Source organism: Ambystoma mexicanum, chromosome 5q, assembly GCF_040938575.1.
Source record: "Ambystoma mexicanum isolate Mex_15411 chromosome 5q, UKY_AmexF1_1, whole genome shotgun sequence".
Classification (NCBI taxonomy): Eukaryota; Metazoa; Chordata; class Amphibia; order Caudata; family Ambystomatidae; genus Ambystoma; species Ambystoma mexicanum.
Genome location: NC_090933.1, coordinates 1,296,975,152 through 1,297,000,161, shown reverse-complemented (window position 1 = coordinate 1,297,000,161; position 25,010 = coordinate 1,296,975,152). Strand labels below are relative to the sequence as shown.

Below are 25,010 nucleotides of genomic sequence, written 5' to 3'. Positions count from 1 at the left end.
CGGATGGGAGCTGAATGTTGTACTACCAGGCTAATGGGCTCCCCCTTCGAACCCATGCATAAAGCAGCCCTTAAGTACCTCACTCTTAAGACTGCTTTCTTAATAGCTATCACCTCCATTAGGAGAGTGAGTGAACTACAAGCGCTCTCTATATTAGATCCCTTTTTAACAGTTCACAAAGATAAGGTGGTTCTACGCACACACCCTAGGTTTGCACCGAAGTTCATTTTAAAATTCAATGTCAACCAGTCTATAGAACTACCAAGGTTCTTTCAAAACCCATCACACTTTGGAGAAAAGAGCCTACACACACTTGATGTGCGCAGAGCGGTCATGTTTTATATGGAAAGAACTAGACCACTGAGAAAGACTAATCAGTTCTTTGTCTCAGTGGCGGCAGAAAGAGAAGGAGATGCAGTTTCCAAATCCACTATATCTAGATGGATTGTCCAATGCATCACTCTCTGTTACACTCTTGCTAAGGGAGAACTGCCCTTCAAGCCTAGAGCACATTCTACTCGAGGCACTGGGGCATCAATAGCATTCATTGCAAATGTTCCCCTTGAGTCCATTTGCAAAGCGGCAACCTGGAGTTCTGTACACACCTTTACAAAACACTATTGTCTAGATGCCCATTCTAGATCTGATTCCCAGGTGGGACAAGCAGTACTAAGACAACTTTTCTCTACTGTTCCTTCTCACAACCCACCTCCAACTCCGGGTAATGCTCGCTAGTCTATGCACAGCATGTGATTCTAAGCAGATTAACAAACATCAGAAGATATTCATTACTTACCGTAAAAGCATTTCTGATGGTTGTATCTGCTTAGATTCACATGCGCCCACCCTTCCTCCCCGCTCGGATGGAAGGAACATAGACATCTTATTACTTTCTCTCTCTTTTCTGTACTCACTCACGTTAGTCATAAGGCTCCCTCATGGCAGAAAAAATACAAACAGAGGGACCTCGATGCGTGAGGGATTTTGGGTACACTACACGTCACTGTAGGGATAGTATTACAGACACGCCTATGTCGACTTCCCCTTTTCGACTTTCGAAAAACAAGATGCAATACTCTGCAATGACCACTGGATGTCGGACTATGCACAGCATGTAAATCTAAGCAGATACAACCATCAGAAATGCGTGTACGGTAAGTAATGCATGTCATATGCGAACAAATGGGAAAACCGAAAATAAATCAAATTCTGGCTTTTGGTACTTGGGCATTTTTCTTCGGTCTTTTCACACATATCTTTTCAGCATTGTGGGTTGGGTGCATTGCGGTTTCATTGCAGTGGCTATTGGGTCTGTATATATGTATTTTGTTATAGTGTTGCGTGATAGTATTACATGCTTATAGTCATTTATATAGTGGGCCTCATTACGAGTTTGGAGGTAGCCATGCTGCTTTTGGCAGCATGGCTACCTCCAATCTCGGGTCCGGGTCCCGCAAAAGGGGATTTACCGGGCCATTCCGACCTTGGAGGGCCCGGTAATTCCCTTTTGCGGGACCCGGACCCGGTACATCCCCATTCGAGCCCCCATAGGGCTCAATGGAAATGGGGAGGATGCTAACAATGGGCCCGTTAATGAGGAGCCCGTTGTTAGCATCCTGGCCTGCTAGCGGGACCCGCTCTTCACGTCTGGTCTGACCAGGCGTGAAAAGCAGGACCCGCTGCAGACCTCGTAATCTGGTGGCCCGGAATGAACAGTGCCGGTCCCGTACCGGCACCGTTCATTCTGCGCCCGCCATCCTCATAATGAAGCCCAGTGTTTGCTTGGCCAATAACAAAGTATTTTTACTTATAACTACTTGTCTAATTGTAATCCTGGATTACTTACCTTGTGGACTCACTGTGGACCCTTTACCACGCTCAATCACTTCTGAGACTTAACCTTGGCCACTCTCCATGCCACCTTGATTGGTTTGGCTACAGCTCCCAGAGTTGTACCTATTTACTAACGAGGTCTGCATCAGAACATATCTCCTCCACCAGAAGAAAAATTCACTGGCTACCAGTGAAAGACCGGATTAAATTTAAAATACTCACGCTGACACACAAATGTCTCTTCAATACTGCCCCCCCGGTACCTATCCAGCATGATAACTAGGAACCAATCCTCCAGACCCACCCGTACTGCCTACCTCGAGCAAATCACCATGCCCAGATACAAAAGACAAAGAGCAGGTCGCTCAAGTTTCCCCATAATGGCAGCCAAATACTGGAACACCCTGCCACTGGAGATAAAACTGGACCCAGTCCTACTCTCCTTTTGCAAAAAACTAAAAACATGGTTCTTTACTCAAGACATCAAAAGACCTCCCTCCTGTAAGTAACCCATTATGACCGGTACCCACATACCTGTACCGGGGCCTACACCCCACGTAAGTCTCCACAAGACATGCAACCATACGCTTAAAGTGACACAATGTGGCAACACTAAGCCCAAACCCACTTCTGCCACGCTATCCTGCAACCATATACTTAAGCATGCCTCTCTATGATCTGCATTACCTGTAACCATATTCTTAAGCCTGCCAAAATCCATAACTAATCTCTCAAGCATTCTTATTCTCCAACCATTTCCTTAAGTTTGTTGACCTAGCCACGTAAGGGCTACTAGGTCTACCCTGTAAGCATATTCTTTAAGCATGCCTATTTATGATCTGCATTTCATGTAACCACTTCCTTAAGTCAAACCTGTAAGCAATCTCTTAAGTTGTTGTCCCTGTAACCATGTTCTTAAGATTGTTATGCCCAGATGCCCATGGGTTAGGCGCCCCTTACAAATGTAATAATAAACAAATAAATAACTAGGTTGGCCTCCTGCACATCTGTCCACCAGGCCGGAGTGTAGAAACCCATTCTAACTCTGCATATTTATGCTGTTACCCATCATTTATCCTTTAGATTCTCATGCATTTTCAATCCTCTTGTTACCATCTGCCACAGGATGGCACATGCCTGCCTTATGCTAAACTATTCTCAAACTGAAACCATCTACCTCGCAGCAGATGATGCCCCACACCTTCTCCCTTCTCCTCTATCCTCCCCCGATCTCCTCATACCATCCTCCTAAAGCTCATAAACTTGGAGCCCTCTTTGACCTTGAGTTTAAACTGCAACACACATATGGAATTGGACTTTTTTTTAGATGGAATGCAAAATCTGGGGCTGGGGTGCGTTTGCTTCAGAGCAGGTGTGGGCACACCCCAATTATAATCAAGTTGTGTCTGCTTTTTGTGTTGACAGCACCGGATGCGCCCAGAGATATCACAGCTACTGGTTCCTTTGTTCTACAAACACCTCAAAGACCACCAGTCGGTCTCCAAATTCGAGAACATTCGGGTAAGTGGAACTGCAAACCCCATCATGGGCTGAAGACAAAGCATTGAAGTTAGACTGGAATGTGTAGGCTGAAGTGCTCATGAAGTTCTCATGGGCCATGCGCTAGTTCTGGGTGCCACACAAAACAGAAATTCCCCCACTGAAGTGGCATTACATTTAAAATGATCCTGTGCCTATTGTTTGTGTATCTGGCAGAAACCGCTGATTATGGCCACTGGAGGCAGTTATTCATTAATGCCCACAGCAGAAACCCAGAGGGGAATGTGGTGACGGGCTGTATGCAGACTGTACCCCGGATGCACAGATCAACCCTATTTAATGTTAAATTAGTCGAATGCATAGACTACAATTATGTAAACACAACTTCTACTACAATGACAGTGTGGTGAAGGTGGCAGAAACGGATCACTTGAGCCAATGAGCCCTGCTGGGGGAAATGTGCCATGCAGAATGTTCACCGCTGTGGTCGCTGATACTGCAGCAAATGTCTTTCGCTTCTACCTTGCTGAAAGCTGCATCTTACCCCAGGGCTCAGGGTGCCCCGGGCCCACTCAAAATCCTAGCAATTTCCCCAGCTGCTACGGCCACCTAAACGTGTCCTCATGAGCCTTCTTCCACGCTTCACCCGCACATGCAAAGACATAGCTGTACTCCCTCTGTGTATAACAGTCTGTCCTAGGAGAGCAATCATGGGGACTGTAATGAGGCAGGAGATTGTGTTCTGTGGTGGATCAACAGAACTCATGAGACAAAAGGATACATTTCAAGGGTCTATAATCTGCTGTTAAGATGGGGTTCAGGATAAACATCCATCAGTGTTAGGGTGCATTATAAAAAAGACATAGCCCTCCGAGCATCCAGGCGCTGGTTAAATAGTTAAGTCCCCGGGCTAGTACAGTAGGGCAGTGAATAGTCAAGACAGAGCATTAGAGGAAAAGACAAGTTTTTAGGTGTTTTCTGAAAGTCCAGTAGGATGGTTATTTTCGAAGGGCAGGCAGGAGGGCATTCCATTGTTGAGCAGCGGTAGCTGGGAAGCTGGTCCCTCCTGCTCCTGACCGCTTGAATTTAAGGCCTCTGAGATGGTGGGCGTTCAGGGAACAAGTGGGGCATTGTGGGCTGGCTATCTCAGGTCTCTGAGCCAGGGGAGCCGGGACTGTGTTGGTGAGGCAGCGGTGGGCGATGGAGAGAGTTTTGAACTTAAAACGTTCATGTAGTATTGGGAGAGAGAGAGAGCACATTTTTCTTCTAGTTTCTGAGGTGTGGTCATGTTTTGAAAGGCTGATGGCGGAAAGGAAGGCGTTGTTTTGGATGGTTTGTAATTCATATAGGTTACGTTCGGAGGTGCCAGCTAGAAGTGCATTGCAATAGTCGAGTCGGGCCCCAGTGATGGCTCTGACAATGGCATTGTCCAGGGTGGAGGTATGTAAGTTGGTTGCGGAGTTGTAGCATTCCAAAGTTTAGCAGTGTTCAATTGTCATTTGGAGGGGGCTTATTGCTATGCGTATTGGTTGTTGGATCATAGAATTTTATCTTGATAGTGCAGAGAGCAGTCAGAGACCACCATCATTTGGTGAGGGACACGGACAATCCTGAAACCACATATAACAGATCATAGCGGGCATAACAAGGCATTTAAAAGGCATGGCAGTCATCACAAAGCATTAGAAGACACAGTATCTCGCTCTCTCTCTCTCTGTTTCTCTCTGTCTCTATCTCTCTGCCTCTGTTTCTCTGGCTCTCTGTCTCTCTGTCTGTCTGTCTCTCTGTCCGTCTCTCTGTATGTCTCTTAGTCTTTCTCTCTCCCCCTCTCTCTCTCCCTCAATATCTATTTCCTTACTATGTTGGTTGGCAGGCTGTGAGAGATATGAAACCTCACTCTACCTGGCTCAGCTGCTGTGCTCTATGCTCAGCTCGGACCTTTCCCCATTGAGGCAACAACCAGTGTTTGTCAGGCAAGAAATGAAAGAAACACATTAGTGAAATGCAAGCCAACACTTACACAAAGCACCCGCCCTTCGAAGCCTGCAATGCCCCAGTCACCTGAACGAATTACCAGTTACTACTGGAAGAACGTGGGTACAACCTGTTAGGGAGATTTATCATTATTGTACTTCATCCCCTCTCCTAGTGAGACCCCCAGCACTTTTTACTGGACTTCTGGACCTTTTTCTTTTAATCCTGAATGAGTGGAGCCTTTTTCCACTAATTCATTGTTGTGGGCTCTGTCTTTTGGAACTCTATTCTTTGTAGGTCTACCTGCACTATGGAGTCTGTCTACTCCATAGCTCTTAAAGGCATCTGTGTTTTACTACTGCAGCACACAGCACTTATGGGCAGTGTTGCTGGGGACCCCTCGGGTACTCCTTTTTTTTCCTTCAAAATTTAACTTTTTTAGCATTTTGTTAATAACACACGTCAGTAATAATGCATTCAAATATAAGCTCTACCCTTGAGCCTTCCCTACCCTCTCATAAAGTGTAGTTGTCTCCCCCAAGTTCAAATAAAGGATGGTATCACATTTCCAACCAGGTGTCACGAAAGCACATTTGTCCGTGAATCGGAGAGCTCCCCCTTAAGTTCATTGCATTCTACAAAGCCCCTGATATAGTGTAGGACACGTTGGCCTTCCCTATGGTGGCCGGGCAACCTCATCCCCCCGACCCCTTGCATTCCCTTGTCTACCTCACCGCCCATATTTTTCTAAAAAAGGGAGTCACAGGCCTTCAGTGTCAGACTTGGCCTCATCTAAGAGATGAGTGAGATATTCCATGTCATAAATGAATCAGATCTTTAAGACCCACTCTTTATCGGTCGGCATTCGCAGGTTTTACCACAACTGGGCCAGGCAGCATCTAATCTGGAACATGTGCCCCTTTTCCGAGTCTGACTCTTCCTTCACTTTATCCAGGACAAGACCTCTCTCCAATATGCCTGGACCCTCGAGCAGCCCCAACACATGTGGATATAATCCCCCTTTTCCCAGTGGCACTTCCAATAGTGTGGGTCGTATCCCTCCCTCATTCGGGCAATCATCGTTGAGGGGGGGGGGGGTAATTCCATCTGTGTAGCAGCTTTAGGGCCTGGCGTATATACCGGAGTGAAGTCGTAGAGCGGTTAGCCCGTCTGCACATTTGTACCCACAGAGTGTCCTCAATGTCCCTCCCCAGAACATGTCCCTTTTGATTCTCGATTTGCCAGGAGAATCCTCTGGTATATTCCAGCTATGTGCCCCCTGGATCCCTTCTGTGTGATCAAAAATCTCTTGAAGGTCGTCAACTCCCTCCTCAGATTAACTCCCCACCGGCCTTCCGTCAAGACCCCTTTCATTTGTAAGAAGCAGAAAGGTGAGAGTTTGTGAAGCCCCAGAGCCTCCCCCAGTCTATTGAGGGAGGTGAATGTTTCCCCCCTCCCACATTTGCCCTGCCCAGGTTAAACCAGCCTCATACCAGGAATGGAATGCCAATGGCTCTGCAATCCCATCCCTCAAAGGGGGGCCCAAATACAGTTAAAGGGTGAGGGCCACGTTGTAAGCCATCCATTGTCCCCACCCTCCCTCCATATGGACCACAGGACCCCCAAGATCGGATGATGGAGCACACTTTGGGATACGAGCTCTAGGGACCCATAGCCATTCGTCTAGCGTGACCGGGGCCGGTATTTTATTGTCCATCATCACCCATTACTTATTTGAGAGTGGGTGGAGGTGGTCCACTAGAACCCAGAGTTGGGCTGCCTTGTTGTACATTGCCAGGTCAGGGAATCCCACTCCCCCCTCCTCTTTTAGTAGAATCAGTGTGTTATAGGCAACCCTGTGTCTGGCCCCTGCCCAAAGAAATCTCAGCATGGCCACCTTCACCTCAGCAAAGAATGACGTTGGAATCCCTGTGGGCAGCATTTGGAATAAGAACAGGAATTTGGGGAGTACCACCAGCTTTATACAATTTAAGCGTGCCGTCCATGACAGCCCAATTTCGACCATCTCGCCAGATACAGCTTTACGGTTGACCACAGGGGGAGGAAATTCCCTGGGAAAAGATCCTCAAAACAGTGCATCACCTGAATCCCAAGGTAACGTAAAGTATCTTCCTGTACCTTAAGAGGTAACCCCTCAATATATTCTATTTCCCTTTCCGTTAGCCCCCCCCACCACCAGATACGCCACTGACTTACCCAGGTTGACTTTAAACCCTGATAGCCTCCTGTACTGCTCCAAACTTTCCAGCAAGGGTGGAGCTGAGAAGGACGGTCTAGTCATGTAGAGCAGGGTGTCACCAGCAAACATACTGATCTTGCAGTCGACCCCCACTACCTTGACCCCACTAATCTCTTCACTATCCCTAGACCGTCGCCGCCCATGGCTCCAAACCAGGTGCATAAATCAACTGGGAGAGCGGGCATCCCTGGCGTGTCGGCTTTGAGTACAGGGCTGTCATCCAGCCGGTCCAGCTTGGGCCCACCTCTAGAACTGCTTAGACCTCCCTCATGAATGCCCAGCTCACCCGGTCGAACGCCTTCTCAGCGTTGAGGGCCAGCAACAATACCCTCTCTTCCTTCACCACTGGGGCGTTGAGGACGTGAAGCGTTTTTCTCATATTATCTGCTCCCTGCCTGTAGAACGAAGCCTGCTTGGTCGGGGTGGATCAGTTGGGGGAGGCAGGATTCCAAGCTTGACGCAAGAGTTCTAGCGAAGATCTTGGCGTCAACTTTGAGGAGGGAGTTGAGGCCTGTATGAGGCACTGTTAGTTAGGTCCTTCCCTGGTTTCGGAATAATCACTATTAGGGCCTGTCGAAACATCAGGGGTATTGTGCTTTCTGCCACTATGGAATTAAACCGTTTAGCCAGGGGGGTGGCCAGTGGGGCTTGATAATGTTTGTAAAAATCGGTCATGAATCCATCATCCCCAGGAGCTTTCCCAGATTTCAGCCTTTGAATGGCTCCCAGCACCTCGTCCCGGGTTATCTCGGCCTCTAGGAGCTCTCCTTCTGCCCTTGTAAGCCTAGGGAGACCGCGTTCAGCCAAGTAATCCCGAACTTCCCCCAGGTCCTGTTCCTTTGGTTTGGCATATAAGTCCCTGTAATAACCCGCAAAGCAGGTTGCAATATCTTCTGCCCTCTTCATTACTTGTCCCCCAGTGTCCCGTACTCCTATTCTCCTTTCCACCCTGTGGGTCCAAACCCTGTTTGCCAGGAGAGTCCCCACTGTGTCCCCCCTTTCATAGTATCCCTGCCGGGTGAACCTCATCTTTTTGACCACCTCCTCTATCAGCACAGTGTGGAGCTCCTGCTCTTACCCCTTATCTCACCAAGGAGCCCCTCCGTATCAGCGTCCCGTTTGGTCAGCTGGGACTTCAGCGTTTTCAGTTCTTCTCGAAGCCTGTTTTTGGTTAAGCCCCTTTCTCTCTTTTTGCTTGACCCCTCAGCAATTAGTAGCCGCCTGAAGGTGGCTTTGCCGGTTTCCCAGACTGTTGCCATGGCCGTCTCCCATTATCATTGGTTTCAAAATACGCCTGTATGAGACCACCAGGGGGCGCAGAACACAATGGACGTGTAAAGCAGCAGCTCCACCGTAGCCCATTACAACCGAGATTGCCAGGCTCCCCCCGTTGAGGAGGCCTTCCGCGACCCGTGGAGGCACGAGTTGCGGACCTTATTGGCAGGCGCGCTGGACCCCAGAGGCCCCCTTTCCCCGATGTGAGAAGAGTAGAAAAGCGTCAGAGGGAGCACTGGCGGAGTGGTGCCCCTGGCCAGCGGAGCTGTCCCATGCCAACTAGTTCGTAATCTGAAGAGGTGTTCTGAGGCGGGAGACGGAGGTGCCGGAGGGGACCAGGCCTCCCAACGCAGCTCCTGCTGTGGCCGTGGAGTGAAGGACGGGCCCGAAGAGACAGCAGGTGAGAAGGAGGGGCAATAGGGGTGCTGAAGAGCTTTCATCCCCGCAGGAGCGGGGATTCGCGCGGCCCGTGCGGTGTACAGCCGTGAATCTTGGGAGCTCAGACCCTCCCCCACCCTGCGAGTGCAGTCTCTCGGGACACAATGGCCCTGCTGGAGCACGCTGGAAGCAGCTGGCGGGATTGGGGGGCAGAGGAAGTTTTGTGACGGACAGCCCAGGCCCAGGGGGGTGAAATTGCAATAGAACAAATAGACCTGGAGCATTTAAAGGATTTTAGACCCAACCTGGGCCCGAAGTGGTGAAACTCGCACATGGACGCTGGACCCTGTTCACAAAAGGGGTTCTTTACTCAGCACCGGCCGAGGTGGGGACATCATTGCCAGAACACAGAAATAAGACCCCGAGTTCTAAGGGGCCGTGGACTCAACCCGGGCCCAAGGTGGTGAAACCAACATATAGGAACCAGACCATTGAAGGGGTCTTGGTATCAGCCCGGGCCTGACAAGGTGAAATTAAGGTGCAGAAGCAGGATACAAAGCTTAAAAAGGACTTTGGATACTAAATCTCAAGCGGGTGGCACGCTGGCCTCGCGGAAAAGGAAAGAACCCCCTTAACGGGCTCCAATGGGGGGCGGGGAGACATCAGGGCCCAACTGAACAACAGACCTGGAGGAGACAGCGGTCTATAGAAGTGAGCCCCTCTAGATCTGAGTAGGACCAGCAATAGTTTAAGCAGCAGAGGGGCACAGATCCCCACGGTACCGCCTTGGTTGACAGGACGTCACGTGAACACAGTTGTTCGGGCCTGGGGCTGGTGGGCACCTCAATGAAACCTGGGCTGATACTGAACTGAAGGAGTGCATGCGAAGAATTTGCCGTTAAGCAACATGTGCCCCGGATCCAGCAGACCACCACCTGGAGCTACACTGGAGGAATGACAGGGGCACCGGGCATAGAGATACTCCACCGAACGGGATCTTGTCACTCGAGCGCTTCCGGAGGAGCTTGATTGTGTACCAAGAGTGGGATCCATCGATCCCAGGATAAGATGGCTGCAGGAGGAAGCAAACCAGCACCAGCCCTGACTAGAGACGATTTGAAGAATATACTACAGGAAATTAAAGCAATTCGGACCGACATCCAGGCCTCAATTTGTGACCTCAAAGGGCGGGTCGACAAACTAGAAGATACAATGGAGGGGATGGAAAACAATCCTCTGCAGGTGGACCTCTTGGACATGAAATACAAGGCCGATTGACGGTTCTGGAAGTGAAAGAGGAAGAAACCCTTTTAAAGTTAGATGACCTGGAAAACGGGGAATGTCGGTACAACCTTCATATTCTTGGGGTCCGAGAGCAGAAAGGAGAATCGGCTGCAGAGGTGGGAAGGAAGGTGGAAGGACTGGTCAATCAGCTTTTTGCCCTGGAAGGTGGAAAGGAGGTACAGCTGGAAAGAGCTCACAGAGGGGGCAGTGGAGGAGTAAGGGGCCCGAGATCTATAGCGGTCCGCTTCCTGAGATACTGAGAGAAGATGGAGGTACTGGAGAAGGCGAAGCGCTTGGGGAGCTTCCAATACGAGGGCGACACAATCTGGGTGCTCCAAGATCTGTCAGGATTTACCTTGACTCATCAGAGAGACTGCTGTCCCCTCACGCAATGTTTGACTGAAAGAGGTATTAGATATCGCTGAGGTGGTGACCAGCGGGCAGGAGGCGCAGAAGGTCCTCCAGGTTCTTAAAGGCTTAAAGGAGAAGATCTGAACGAAGGTTCGCAGGGGGCACCGGTCCCCTCTGAGGAGCAGCGTGGGACAGGGGGTCCGCAGAGCGTGAAGAAGATGCCAGGTGGCAGGAAGTTCCAGAAGCTTAATACCCCCCTGCAGAAGAACCCAGAGACTCTTGAGGAAGGGAAGGGGTCCACGTGGATATGGCAGACTAGCGGTCTAAGTTAATTGAGTACTGTGAGAAGGGGGAGGTGTGGAGGTAATTTGAATGATGAGCACGGCAGATCTCTGCCCTTGGTGACCCATCACAAGGTGGGCATCATGGTTGGGGCATCACTTCAGGGTCGAGAGGGGAGCAAGGGGTGTGCGGTGGGGGGTCATGGTTATGGGACTATTGCGGGATATATGGTTGAAGGTTTCTCCAGCATGGGGTCTGGCATGGATTCACATGCTCATGAATATTCCCCGTCGTCAGGCTGGGAATCCTCGGTAAAGAAAAAACCAGTATCAGTTTCGTTTCTGATCTGTCTTTCGTAGTAATAACCAATCACTGGTCTCTGCGTCATACTGACCACAGCCAATGACTGCCCTCTACCTAAGCACCGCCTCTGGCAGCCATCTTCAGATTTTTACCGCACGTTCATGTGTTGGGATCCTCGTGCTATTGCTCTCGAGCGTTAGTGCTATTTTTCGCGCTTTTTCACAAAAAACTTCGATTCTTTCGGTCAAAAGAGCCTCAAGCTCCACCGATCCTACATCCGATCAACGGGGACCCGTGTCGGATTCATCTGTGCCCCTCAAGGGTGAAGATTTTGTCGAGCTACGCTTCGGAGGACTCCAGAAGCTTCTCAGGCCCGGTCTCGGAGATGGCCCAGGAGAAGGGAAGCTCGACGCCCGGAAAGCTGTTCAGGGTCTGCCCTGGATGCCAGCTGCAGAACGTCTTCAAGGAGGACGAACACTCTTTCTGCCTTTACTGCCTTCATGAGGACAAGACGCACGTGGAGAAGGACTGTGCGTTTTGCGGCAACATGTCGGAACGGACCATGAAGGACCGCCATCAACGTCTCGCCAACTGGCTGGAGGGTAAGAGCCCGTCTGGCGAGAAGAAGAAGAAATCCGAGCGGTCTTCTAAGACCTTTGAGGGCGCCCCGGCGACGGGGGCCCAACATAAGGCCAAGCACCGCGAGTCCGCTGGCACCGGGAGCGCCGAACGGTCGGGCTCTACGGGCGCCAGGCAGGGCGCACCCTCCCCGGCACATCAACCACGAGCCAACGCTCTGGGTCGGGTAAGAGGAAGGCCGAGCACCCGGCGAAGCTCCTGGAGAGGCCCCGGTCGAGCTCTAAGGCAGAGGAGGAGCGTGGCAGTGCCCCCTCCCTCAAGGATAAGGCGGTGAGCGCACCTAAGGTGGTGAAGGCCTTGATCCATCCGACCAAGCCCTCTATCGAAACGGTCGCGGCGGCCCTGGCTCAGCCTGTGGTGGCTACACCAGTGGTGGCGACCTCAGGGCCCAGAATCTCCCTGCCTCCGCGGAGGGAGTCTTCCTTTGTGCCCATCGATAGGACCCCCGTGAAACCCTCCGTGGGGAAGAAGAAGGGGGGGCAGGGCGTCGTCGTAGATTCGGCCTCAACCTCAGAAGAGGAGCTGATCGAGGTCTTAAGCCACGGCCTAGGCGTGGAAGAAGGCCAGCCCGTCGGAATGGACCCCGACGCAGGTGACGACGACGACATCGTCGAGGATACCGACGGGGCCCCTGCTCGCCCGTCGGATTCCCCTCTGCCAGCGCTGCAAGACAACTCGGCGGCCATTTTGTTGGCCATACAGTCCTTATGCTCCGAGATAAGGACGAGGCTACCGTTACCGACGGAGGAACCTCTCCCGTCGGGGGATCCAGAACCGGGACCTTCTGGTGTTCCCCCTACCAAGAAAAGAAGGATCCATCCACCACCTCCTTTTCAACCGTCGCGCCCCGTCCAGCCCTCCTCCCCGTCCACCCGAGGGGATGATACGGGGACTGACACGGCAGCGACGGGTACGGACGACGAGGCATACGACGAGGATTTTCCGTCGTCGCCTCCCACCAGGGCTTCTCCGCCCGACGAGATCGGATCTTTCCACTCCATGATCTCCAGGGCTTCCGAGCTTTTCCAACTCTGCCCTGAGGAGAAGAAAAAGGAAGGCTTCCTTTATCAGCGGCGCGAGGCCAGCCTACCCCGGACTCCGTCGTCTCCGCGGCAGCCAGGAAGAAAGCGGGGGGGGGGTGCGGCCTCCACATCGACTTCCCCGCCGGACGGCGAGGGAAAGAAATTGGATGCTATGGGACGTAGAGTCATCTCGTCGGCAGCGACGACGATTAAAGCGGCCAACGCCTTGGCTATCGTGGCCCGCTACGACAGGGAGCTCTGGTACAAGATAGCTCCCCTGCTGGATTTTCTGCCGGACGACAAGAGGGCGGAGGCCCTGGAGATCCTGCAGGAAGGTGAGGTGGCCTCGGACCACGCCATCACAGTGGCGACGGACATCGCCGACACTGGGTTCCGCCAGCTGGGCAACGGCGTTTGCCTTCGACGTCGTGGATGGCTCAAAGCTACGGACTTTCGGCAGGATGTCCAGACCAGAGTCCTGGACATGCCCTTCGACGGGAACAACCTGTTTGGGAAGACAGTGGACGATTCCCTTCAGGCCATCAAGGCGGATACTGAGACGGCCAGGGCCCTTGGAGTCCTGCAGCAACGACGAACGCCCTTTCGGAGCGGCGGAGGCAAGGGCGCCTCCAAAGGTTCCGGCGGCGGTTTCGCTTCCTACCGTCAAGCGGCCCGCTCGTCGTCGCAAGAGGCCTACAGAGGACGAGGCAAGTCTAGCGGACCCCGCCGTCGTCGCCAAGGAGGTCAAGGCGGCAAGGCCGCGTCCAAGCAGGATTGAACCGGCCGTGGGGTCGGGCCCCCACCGAAGCACCCCGGTGGGAGGCCGGCTGGCGGGCTTCGTCAGCGTGTGGGAGTCCATCTCCACCGACCGTTGGGTGCTGGACGCCCTGGCCCGGGGCCACGCGCTCGAGTTTCAAAGAAGGTGCCCGCGCGTCCCCCCCGTGGCCAGGAAAGAACTTCACGTCCCTCAACTTCTCCTGGAGGTAAAGGCGATGCTCAGAAAGGGCGCCATCGAACTCGTCCCAAAGAGGCTTCGGGGCTCCGGAGTCTACTCGCGATACTTCCTCGTGAAGAAGAAGACGGGAGGATGGCGCCCCATCCTAGACCTGCGACGTCTGAACAAGTTCATCAAGGCGCAGAAGTTCCGGATGGTCACCCTCCAGCACGTCCTGGGTCAGCTGGAGGAAGGAGACTTCCTATCGTCGTTGGATTTGGAGGATGCCTACTTCCACATTCCCATCCTAAAGGGGCACCGAAAATTCCTCAGATTCGTGGTCCAAGGGCGTCATTACCAGTTCAAAGCCCTTCCCTTCGGACTACGGTCGGCACCCAGGGTATTCACCAAGTGCCTCGCACCGGTGGCGGCGCAGCTGCGCCGCGAGGGGATTCACGTCTACCCCTACCTGGACGACTGGCTCATCCGCGCCAAGACGAGGGAGCTCGCCGTGGTCCACACGGCAAGGACCGTCAAACTCCTCACGGACCTGGGATTCTCCGTGAACTACGCCAAATCCCACCTGGTGCCCGCGCAAGTCGCACTGTTTCTGGGAGCGAGGCTCGACACAGTGTCCCTTCTGGCCTCCCCGTCGGAGGAGAGGACCAGGACCATCTTGGGCAAGGTGCAACGGATGTTGGTGGCCGACGCGGCCAAGGTGAGGTCCATCAAGTCCCTCCTCGGGATGATGTCTTCCTGCATCTACCTCATTCCCATGTGCAGGCTCCGGATGCGCCCGTTGAAAGAATTCCTGGATGCGCGCTGGATCCAGACGACGGGCAGCTTCGAGGAAAGGATCAAGCTCGACGAGAGTTTCCGACGAGCGATACGGTGGTGGGGCACCCGCGCGCATCTGACGGCGGGCATGGACTTCCAGACCCCAGCCCACCAGGAGACTGTGACCACGGATGCCTCCCTGGAAGGGTGGGGAGCGCACACCGAAAATCTGCACGCAAGAGGACTCTGGCTCCCGACGGAGAAGTCCCTGCATATCAACGTCCTGGAGCTCCGTGCAGTGTTTTGGGCCCTCAGGTCCTTCCTTCCGTCCCTCAAGGGCAAGGTGGTGAGGATCTTCACCGACAACACCACCACCATGTTTTACATCAGGAAACAGGGCGGAACCAGGTCCCCAGCGCTGTCCAAGGAGGCGCAGGACCTGTGGCATTGGGCCGTCGCCCAAGGGATTTTTCTGGTGCCGTTTCATCTGGCAGGGATAAAAAACACCATCGCCGACTCACTCAGCAGGGAGCTGCGCTCGTGCCACGAGTGGGAACTACGGCAGGATCTGGTGGATCGCCTCTTCCGACGGTGGGGCACACCCCAGATCGACCTGTTCGCGACGGCGACGAACACCAAGTGCCGGAGGTTCGCCAGCAGGTTTCCCCAGACGAGGAGCATGGGCGATGCTTTCTCGTTCCCCTGGGAGGGCCTGTTCCTCTACGCGTTCCCTCCCTTGCCTCTGCTAATCCGGCTCGTCAACCAGCTCAAGAGGTCACGGTGCAGGATGATCCTCGTCGCACCTGCGTGGCCGAGGCAGATATGGTTCCCGGACCTTCTGGACTTGTCAGCGTCCCCGCCGATCAAGCTGCCGGCGGACGCGGATCTACTCTCCAGGGAAGGAGGCGCCATCCTCCACCACGACCCGAAGTCGCTGAACTTGCAGGCCTGGCTCCTGCAGCGCTAGAGTTTGGAGGATACGACATACCGGCCGATTGCAGAGAGGTTCTTGCAAAGGCCAGGGCGTCCTCGACTCTTAAATGCTACGGACACAAATGGAAGAGGTTCTCTGTCTGGTGCCACGCACAGAAGATTAACCCTCTACGGATTACGGCTCCCCAAGTACTGCCGTACCTGCTGACGCTGGCCAAAGCTGGTCTGGCACACGCGTCCATCAAGATTCATCTTGCTGCGATCTCCCGATACACCAGAACCACGGGGCGGACGTCCTTGTGGTCTCATCGTCTGGTGAAGGAGTTCATGAAGGGACTGTTCAGATCGTTCCCGCCGGTGAAGGCTCCGGCCCCGGCGTGGGAGCTCAACGTGGTGCTGACCAAGCTCATGGGACCTCCGTTCGAGCCTCTGCACTCGGCCCCGTTGAAGTTTCTATCGTGGAAAACAGCTTTTCTTGTGGCCATCACCTCCGCACGACGAGTGGGAGAGATCCAGGCCCTTTCCTGCAAGGCCCCGTACTTGACTTTCCACGACACGAGGGTAGTGCTCAGGACGCACCCCTCCTTCATGCCCAAGGTGCCGTCGGACTTCCATCTCAACGAACCCTTGGTGTTGCCTGTGTTCTTCCCGTCGCCTTCGTCGCCGGCTGAGAGGACTTTGCACTCGCTGGATGTGGCTAGAGCGCTGAAGTTCTACGTAGACCGCACGAAGTGTTTTCGGAAGACGTCACAACTCTTTGTGAACTTTGGACCTGTCAATCAGGGGAAGGCTCTCTCGAAGGCTTCCATTTCCAGATGGCTCTCCGACTGTATCATGTACTGTCACCGGTTGGCAAACCGACCGCTGCCTGGCCGTCCGAGAGCACATTCCACCAGAGCGATCGCAGCTACCACGGCGTTCCTATCTGGTGTGCCCCTGCTGGACATATGCAGGGCTGCTACGTGGAGGTCGACGCACACCTTCACGAAATTCTACTGCGTCGACCGGGATTCCAGGGAGGAGTCCAGGGTCGGCCAAGCAGTGCTGCGCAACCTGTTCGCCTGAGGTGAGCCTGGTGAGGAGGTAAGATGCTTAATGTTGAGTTGATGTGATGCTTAATGTTGAGCCTTTGCCACCTCCCGTGGTTGTGCATGTGTGTACTGCTATGTATTCTTTATTCATGAGCATGTGAATCCATGCCAGACGCCATGCTGGAGAAGGAACAAGTTACTTACCTGTAACTGTTGTTCTCCAGCATGGGTCTGGCATGGATTCACATGCGAACCCTCCCGCCTACCCCTCTGCGGCTCTTCACTTGGTCATACTGCCACTTCACGTGCTTCCAAATCTGAAGATGGCTGCCAGAGGCGGTGCTTAGGTAGAGGGCAGTCATTGGCTGTGGTCAGTATGACGCAGAGACCAGTGATTGGTTATTACTACGAAAGACAGATCAGAAACGAAACTGATACTGGTTTTTTCTTTACCGAGGATTCCCAGCCTGACGACGGGGAATATTCATGAGCATGTGAATCCATGCCAGACCCATGCTGGAGAACAACAGTTACAGGTAAGTAACTTGTTCCTTCTCTACTGCGCCAAGTGGAAATGCTGGGGCACAAGTGTATGCATACAGATGTCTTGGGCTGAGGGAGGGGGCTGGGCCGAGACCCTTAAGATGGGGATTCTTAACATGAAAGGCTTGAATTCACCCACCAAGTGCTCCCTGCTTGGGAGGGAGTTTCGGAACAGGAACCTAGATGTACTACAAGTACAGGAAACACGGTTACTCCAGGACAAGAGAAGCGCCTCCCAGGAGCGCACATTGAGCAGGCCTTTTTGGCCTCCGGGTCTTCCAAAAAAGGGGGAGTAGATATCATCCTCAATAGGCGAGTACGGATAGTCAATCCACTGGTTTGGAAGAGGACGGATGGGAGGGCGCTATTGATTTCTGGCTCCTTGGAGGGCGTTCAGTTAAGCATTGCGGCGGTGTACAGCCCCAATACAGGGCAGAAGTTGGTCTTGCAGGAGGCTATGGGAGAGATACTTGCCCGGTCGGTGGGTTTGCTACTAGTAGGGGGAGACTTTAATATGTGGGCAGACAGGTCCATGGATCCCAGTGGGGAGCAGTCCACAACAGGCAGTATGGCTGGGCAACAGGGAGAGGGACTCATGGGGTATATGTCAGACCAGGGGCTGGTGGATGTATGGAGGGACGGCCACCCCACGGAAAGGGGCTACACTTTCTTCTCCCATGTTCACGGTTCCCGAACAAGAATTGACTACTGATTTCTGCTCCAGCGACACATTGCCAGCGTCATTGGTAGTGATCACTCACCCATTAGCTGGTCATACCACGATATGGTGGTACTGGACATAGCACTGTCAGGGTTGAGGCCGTGTGAATCACCGTGGTGGTGCAATGAGGTCCTGTTTAAGGACAGGGTTTTTGCGAAGGAGATGCAGGAAGGAATTGGGGATTTGGGCATGACGTGGGATGCAGCCAAGGCTACATGGAGAGCTCTCATTATTCGAGAAGGCACGGCAAAAAAGAGAATTAGGACCCTGCGGGCCCAGCAGCTCAGAGGTGAGATTCGTAAGTTGGAGGTCGCTGTAGGCAAAGGGAGAAGGAAGTGGGACTAGCGAGGGAAAAGCGCAAGGAGTTGAGGGATCTGGAGATGGGGACGGTGATCGCTGGCCTGCAATTTTTTAAGCAAAAGTACTATGAAAAGGGGGATAAGGCAGACGCTTTACTGGCAGCTAGTCTGGGGGAAACGGGCTGAGGGGTGGGAGGCCGGGCTCCTGGACTCAGAGGGACAGTATTATTCCCTCACAGGGGAAGTGGTACAGGAGTTTGCCACATTCTATGAACAGCTCTACAGCAGGGAAGGGGGGATAGAGGATGAGGAACTGGGCAGATACCTGGGGAGGGGGGCGCCCCTACCATGTCTTCAAAGTAATGAGAAAGCTGTGTTGGAAAGGCACGTCACCCAAGAAGAAGTGTTAAAGGCAATAGTGGGGCTCAAACTGGGGAAGGCTCCTGGAGAAGACAGATATACCATTGGGTTTTACAAGACCTTCGCGGGATCCCTTGCCCAACACCTGGCAAAACTATTTAATCACGTTCTTACAACAGGATGGTCCCACCCTTCGGGAGATCATTGATAGCTGTGATACCAAAAGCAGGTAGAGACCCATAGTGTTGCAAGTCCTATCATCCCATTTCCCTACTTAATGTTGATGCAAAAATCTTCACCAGGGTGCTAGCCACGCAAATGGAGTGAATCATGCCGAAACTAGTTCACACAGATCAGGTGGGGTTCATCTAGGGTAGGCAGGGGGCAGACACCTTGCGCAAGACGCTGCACCTGATGGAGGCTTCAGCAGGGAGGGAAGGGAACCAGGTGCTGGTGGCGCTTGATGCCGAGAAGGCTTTTGATCGGGTGGATTGGGGCTTCCTAGTTGGGGTCCTGCGGACATTTGGGTTTGGGGATCGGATCTTGAGAGGGATACAGGTACTTTACATAGCCCTGGTGACACGAGTGACGTGAATGGGTGGCTGTCGAGGTCCTTTGATTTGCAGAGCGGGACGAGACGGGGTTGCCCGCTTTCGTCTCTCCTATTTGCTTTAACGATGGAGGTGTTGGCGGAGCGATTACAGGCGGCCCGATGGGTGGAAGGCATCACGGTCGGTGAGAGGGAGTTCAAGTTAGGACTCTACCCAGACGATGGGCCTCATTACAACCCAGGGGTTAAGGGTTTAACGGCGCCGTCGGCGCCGTTAACCCTTAACGCCTGATCACCATTTTAACGCCTGCTTTTAGCAGGCGTTAAAATGCAAGGCGCTAACCCGCCTTGGTGCTAATTACGGCACTGTAATTTACGGTGGCACCGTAATTAGCGCCTTCCCCACTCCCATTATGCCCTATGGGGCAAAAATAGGAATGGGGAAGGGTAAATGGGGAATGAGGATTTACCGCCCCACTCACCTTGGAATGGGGCGGTAAATCCGCCATCCACCATAGTGTAAATGGAGTTTACACCATGGTGGTAAAGTAGGGAACTTACCGCCTGGGTTGTAATGAGGCCCGATGTGCTGCTGCATATGGCGAACCCCACCAGTTCTATCCTCGCTGCGAGGGAAATAATCGAAGAATACGGGCAGTTCTCGGGTTTCAAGGTCAATCAGGATAAGTCGGTCATCTTCCCCTTCGCTGCGGAGAACATTAGGCACGTTGAGGCGCTTAGGCCCCTGGGGTCACAGATACAGCCCAACAGTTTTCGATACCTAGGGGTCACCATTGTCAAACCCGGGGAGGATCTGGGAGGTGCTTACTATCGCCCTCTCTTTGATAAGTTATTTGCTGAGATGGAGACTTGGAGCAAGGGCCAGATGTCATGTATGGGTAGTCTTAACGCCGTAAAAATGAACCTGCTCCCCAGAGTACTATATTTGTTTCAGATTTTGCCAGTACGGGCCCCAGAGGTTTACTTGAGAGGGGCTAAAGCACGGATCTTGCGGTTTCTCTTGCAGAACCAGAAGCCCAGGGTGGATTATGAAACGTTAATCTTACCAAAGGATTGTGGAGGGGTAGGACTCCCAGATCTTATGTTATACTACAGGGCGGCGCAGCTTAGGGCAACAGGCCCACATCTGAGGGAGGATCCAGGAAAGCAGTGGGTGTATTTGGAAAACCAACACTTGCTTCCAGCAATAGTGGGGGAATGGCTATGAGTTCCTAAAGGGAAGCTTCTGAGGAGAATCTGAGAACATCCAATTCTAGGGGTCCACTGGGAAGTGGTGAGGATGGGTGGTAGGGAGAGCAGGATTACCACATGACCCTCTTTAATGAGTCATATTTGGGCTCCCTTGTGAGGGAGGCCATTCCAGAGGTGGGCAGATAGCAGGCATGGTTTGAGGGCGGATTTATACGCGTGGGCCAACTTTGGAAGGGAGGGAAATTCATCAGTACTCAAGAGTGGGAGGAGGCCCTAGGTATATTTAAGCTACCAGTATTACTTTACCTTAGATTGAAGGGTATATTTGTTATGGTGATGTCTTAGCATAGTCTTCTTTTATTGTGCTGAGTGGAACTCTGTGAGAGATGCTATGACATGATGCTATGACATGTAAGTTCTGGAGCATTTCTTATAGAATGTTATTGCTTGACTAACCAGTCAGTTGATGTTACACTGTGGAGATGGTTGGGGGTCTCAAATCCTCAAATAAAAATCTGCTGCAATAGTCGCTCCGTTGGTAGACAGTACTACAGCCATCCCATCCTCGTCGCCAAATGTAGAAGCAAAGAATGTAGAAGGATTTGAGACCCCCAACCGTGAGGCCTGCTGAGGAGAAGCTGCCCCACTCCTCGCACCACCCGTATGAGAAGAGACGCTCCTGCACTCATCTGTGTCTGCCAGGAGGTATACGGAGTGTAGATTCGGGCTGGCGTCTCCCTTTTCTGGCGGTGGCTTGGCGAGAACCACAGATCGCCCCGAATCGGATTTGTTGCAGCGTCCCCACACGCAATCCGTGTGTGAGTGGGGTGAGTGCCAGTTCTTCTGCTTGATCGTAGTCATTTTTGGGAAGAAGGTGTGCGGCGGGCACGATGGAAGGACCTTGTTTTTCGAGTCCGTGAGGAGTCACGTGCTCCGTCACGTGTGCGGAAGGAAGGTCAGGAAGTGAATCATATCATTTGTATGCGCCCAGGGCCACTTGTGGAAGGCGGCAACGTGGGATAGCTGTCGTGTATCAAAATATTGCTATCCAAACGAATTCTGGACTTGCCTATGGAGTTATAACTGAGGTGAGCATCAAGTAAGGAGTCTTCATTGCTCTGTGGATTTGTGCGTGGCATTCGGAAGTTTTGCAGACAGCATGGCTTTGTCTGGAATTCCGAGACCCCAAATGTTCCTACCTTCTCCTGGCCCTCCAAGAATCAAATGGGGGCCCTGCAACAGAGGCTTCTTACATTATGTGAAGGCCACCTGTGGCAATGGTATGTCAGTAGAAAGGAAAGTATCTATGCTCATGCATCTTCTGGGTTATGAGGGGCAGCACATTTTTGAAACCTTGCCTAATTTGAGTGAATTGGATGTTGAAGTAGGTATGAATGAATTTGATGCAGCATTGGCAAAACTAGACCAACATTTCGAGGCAAAAATAAGTACTGTGTTAGTACGCTATCATTTCGGTATGAGAACGCAGCATGAGGGTGAGACGGTGGAGGAATACATAACTGCCCTGAGACATTTATCGTTTTACTGCAAATTTGGTGAAAGCTTAGATGAACATATTAGAGATCAATTCATGCTGCACTGTTCTAATGAGAAGATTCGGGAAGAAGTGTGGCTAAAAGATGACCCTTGCCTTGATGAAGTTGTCGCTATTGCAAAAAGAATTGAACATACTTTGCAATGTGCGGCGAAGTTAGCCACAAAAGAATCCAAAGTTGTTCAACAGGTTGAAGTTCTAAAAGTGGGAAACAAAAAGAGGGATGCTGTCAAAGACCAAAGAAAACAGAAACGTAAAACGTCCAAACGTGGTGACTCGTACCAAGGGAAGGGTGGAAACCCAGCCCAGACAGCAAATAAGTTTACCCAAAGAGAAAATATTCCACCGGGGAAAAGGAGAGAGGAACGACTGTGTTTTCGGTGTGGGAGTACCCGTCACCTATCTACCTCTCCGATCTGTCCTGCGAGAAGGGCGAACTGCAACATTTGCAAAAGATGGGGGCATTTTGGGAATTGCTGTACTAATTACAATATTGGCGCTGGTAGGAGTATTATGTTTGTTCAGGAGGCTGATGATCCATCGTCCGAGGATTGTGAGGGTTCAGAAAACAAAATTGTTACTGTGAACATGGTTAAATGTTCTGAAGTTGATGAGTGTGATCACCCTTCTGCCTGGATTGAAGTGAATGGATTTCAGGTCAAATTTCTTGCAGACTCTTGCTCCAAAATCACTTTGATGTCTAAGGCTGTTTTTGAGAATGTTCTGGGTGGTAGGATGGATGATTTAAGCCCGTCGGACAAGACGCCTGGGGGCTATAATGGTGGGAAAATCGATGTATTAGGATGTTGTTTGGCAACTTTCAAATTTAAGGATAGAAATACGTATGGAAAATTGTATATCACCAAGAAGGGTGAGACATTGTTAGGATGGAAGGAGCAAATTGGATTATGTATTAAGCTAGATCCAAATAGCAAGGAACAGGTGTTAAATGTGGAGAAAGTGTCAGTGAGTAGCAGTTTAGATGACCGTTCCATGGGTTTAATTTACAAATATCCTGATGTTTTCAACAAGGGTGTTGGTTGCCTCAAAGGGATGGTCCATAAAATTGTCTTGAAGGATGGTTGCACGCCCGTGGCGGCAAAACTCAGACCGTTGCCGTTGTCAATGCGTAATGCTGTGAGAATGGAGTTGGAGAAATTGGAGAAAGCTGGTATTATTGAACCAGCCAAGGCTGTTGAATGGATTTCTCCTGTTGTTGTGGTTAAAAAGCCTGGTGGGGATTTCAGAGTATGTATTGACTTGAGAGAATTGAACCGTTGTGTGGTTGCCGAACGTCATCCACTCCCCAACGTGGGAGAACTTTTAAGCAGAATCTGTAATGCCAAATACTTTGCTAAGTTAGATATGGCCAGTGCCTATCATCAAATTAACTTAGATGCTGAGTCACGAAAGCTGACGGCCTTTATTACATATGAAGGCATCTATCAGTTTAGGCGCATGCCATTCGGTTTAATATCGGCTTCTTCTGTTTTCCAGAAAGTCATGGATGGATTATTCAGGGGTGTCACAAATGTCTGGTGTTTCCAAGATGATGTGTTAATTTGTGGAAGAACTGAAGAGGAATTGAGAAGGAAAGTGGAGATGGTTTTAGAAATTTTCAGAGTACGCGGTATTACTTTGCGAAGTGAGAAATGGGTTTTTTCCACTCAGGTGGTGGAGTACTTGGGGCATGAAATATCTGAGGAAGGTCTAAAGCCGAAGAGAGAGCTAGTAGATGGAATAAAGAAAATGAGGTCTCCAAAGAATAAGGCAGAACTTCAATCATTCTTGGGGACAATAGAATTCTACCACCGTTTCATAGAAAATTATGCTGACAGTGTTACCGCACTGAGGGCATTATTGAGAAATGGGGTAGAATTTGTTTGGGACAGAGAGTGCGAAAGAGAATTTAATGAGATTAAGTCCAAAATCAACATGGCCAAACCCCTAGCCATGTACGATACTAGAAAAAAGACAATATTGTCAGTGGATGCGAGTGAAACCGGCATTGGAGTGGTGATGTCGCAAGTAGGAATTGATGGAGCAGAATCGGTAGTGTTGCATGCTTCCCGAATGTTGAAGGGTCCCGAACTAAACTACTCTGTTTTAGAAAAAGCGGCATTGACGTGTCATTGGGGGATAGAAAAACTAAAAAACTTTGTGTGGGGTCAGGATTTTGTATTGAGAACAGATCATAAGCCGTTGAAAGCCATTTTTGAAAGTAAAGGTCTGGACAAAGTTTCTAGAAGAGTTGCTTGTTGGGTGACCAGATTACAATGCCACAAGTTCAGTATTGAGGTTGTGGCAGGTAAAAACAATGTGCAGGCAGATCATGCGTCGAGAATAAGAGTTGAAGATGAGAATGATGGAAGGCCGTCTACAGAATTCGAGAATATGGTGTTTGCCACCGTGGAAGGTGTAATTCACAAAGAAGAGTGGGTTAGAGCATTGACATCAGATGAAATGTGGAGGCGCATAATACATTTCATTAGAGAGGGGTGGCCCGAGAAGAGGTTATTATCCGGTGAAGAAAGGGTTTTGTGGGTATCAGTTGAAATATATCTGTATATAGTTTTTTTTATTTCGATAAGGGAGGGGGTGTGTTATGGTGATGTCTTAGCATAGTCTATTATTGTGCTGAGTGGAACTCTGTGAGAGATGCTATGCCATGATGCTATGACATGTAAGTTCTGGAGCATTGCTTATAGAATGTTATTGCTTGACTAACCAGTCAGTTGATGTTACACTGTGAAGATGGTTGGGGGTCTCTACTACCCAGTCTTCCTTATAAGCAATAAACCATCCATCTAACTCATGTTGCGTGGTTCTTTGCTTCTACAATATTTACTGTCGAAAAGTGGAAGGAGTTTTTTCAGAGGGATCTCACACCAGTGGAGAAGGTATTGGACGGTCACGCAGACATGAAGGGTCTTATCTCATGACTATATGGGTCTCTCAGGGTGTCCGCCAGAGATAGGAGAGGGATTTGGGTTA

General features: G+C 51.3%; 1 protein-coding gene across 4 annotated transcripts in view; it reads left to right on the top strand.

Annotated features, from left to right (window-relative positions):
* Window positions 1-25,010, top strand: part of LOC138498049 (NFX1-type zinc finger-containing protein 1-like) — a 1,106,230-nt gene that overhangs the window by 1,032,579 nt on the left and 48,641 nt on the right. For all 4 annotated transcript variants that reach the window (XM_069621891.1, XM_069621892.1, XM_069621893.1 and 1 more), the window contains one exon: window positions 3,259-3,354. In XM_069621891.1, coding sequence (XP_069477992.1) covers window positions 3,259-3,354 — 96 coding nt within the window. The remainder of the gene's footprint in view (window positions 1-3,258; window positions 3,355-25,010) is intronic.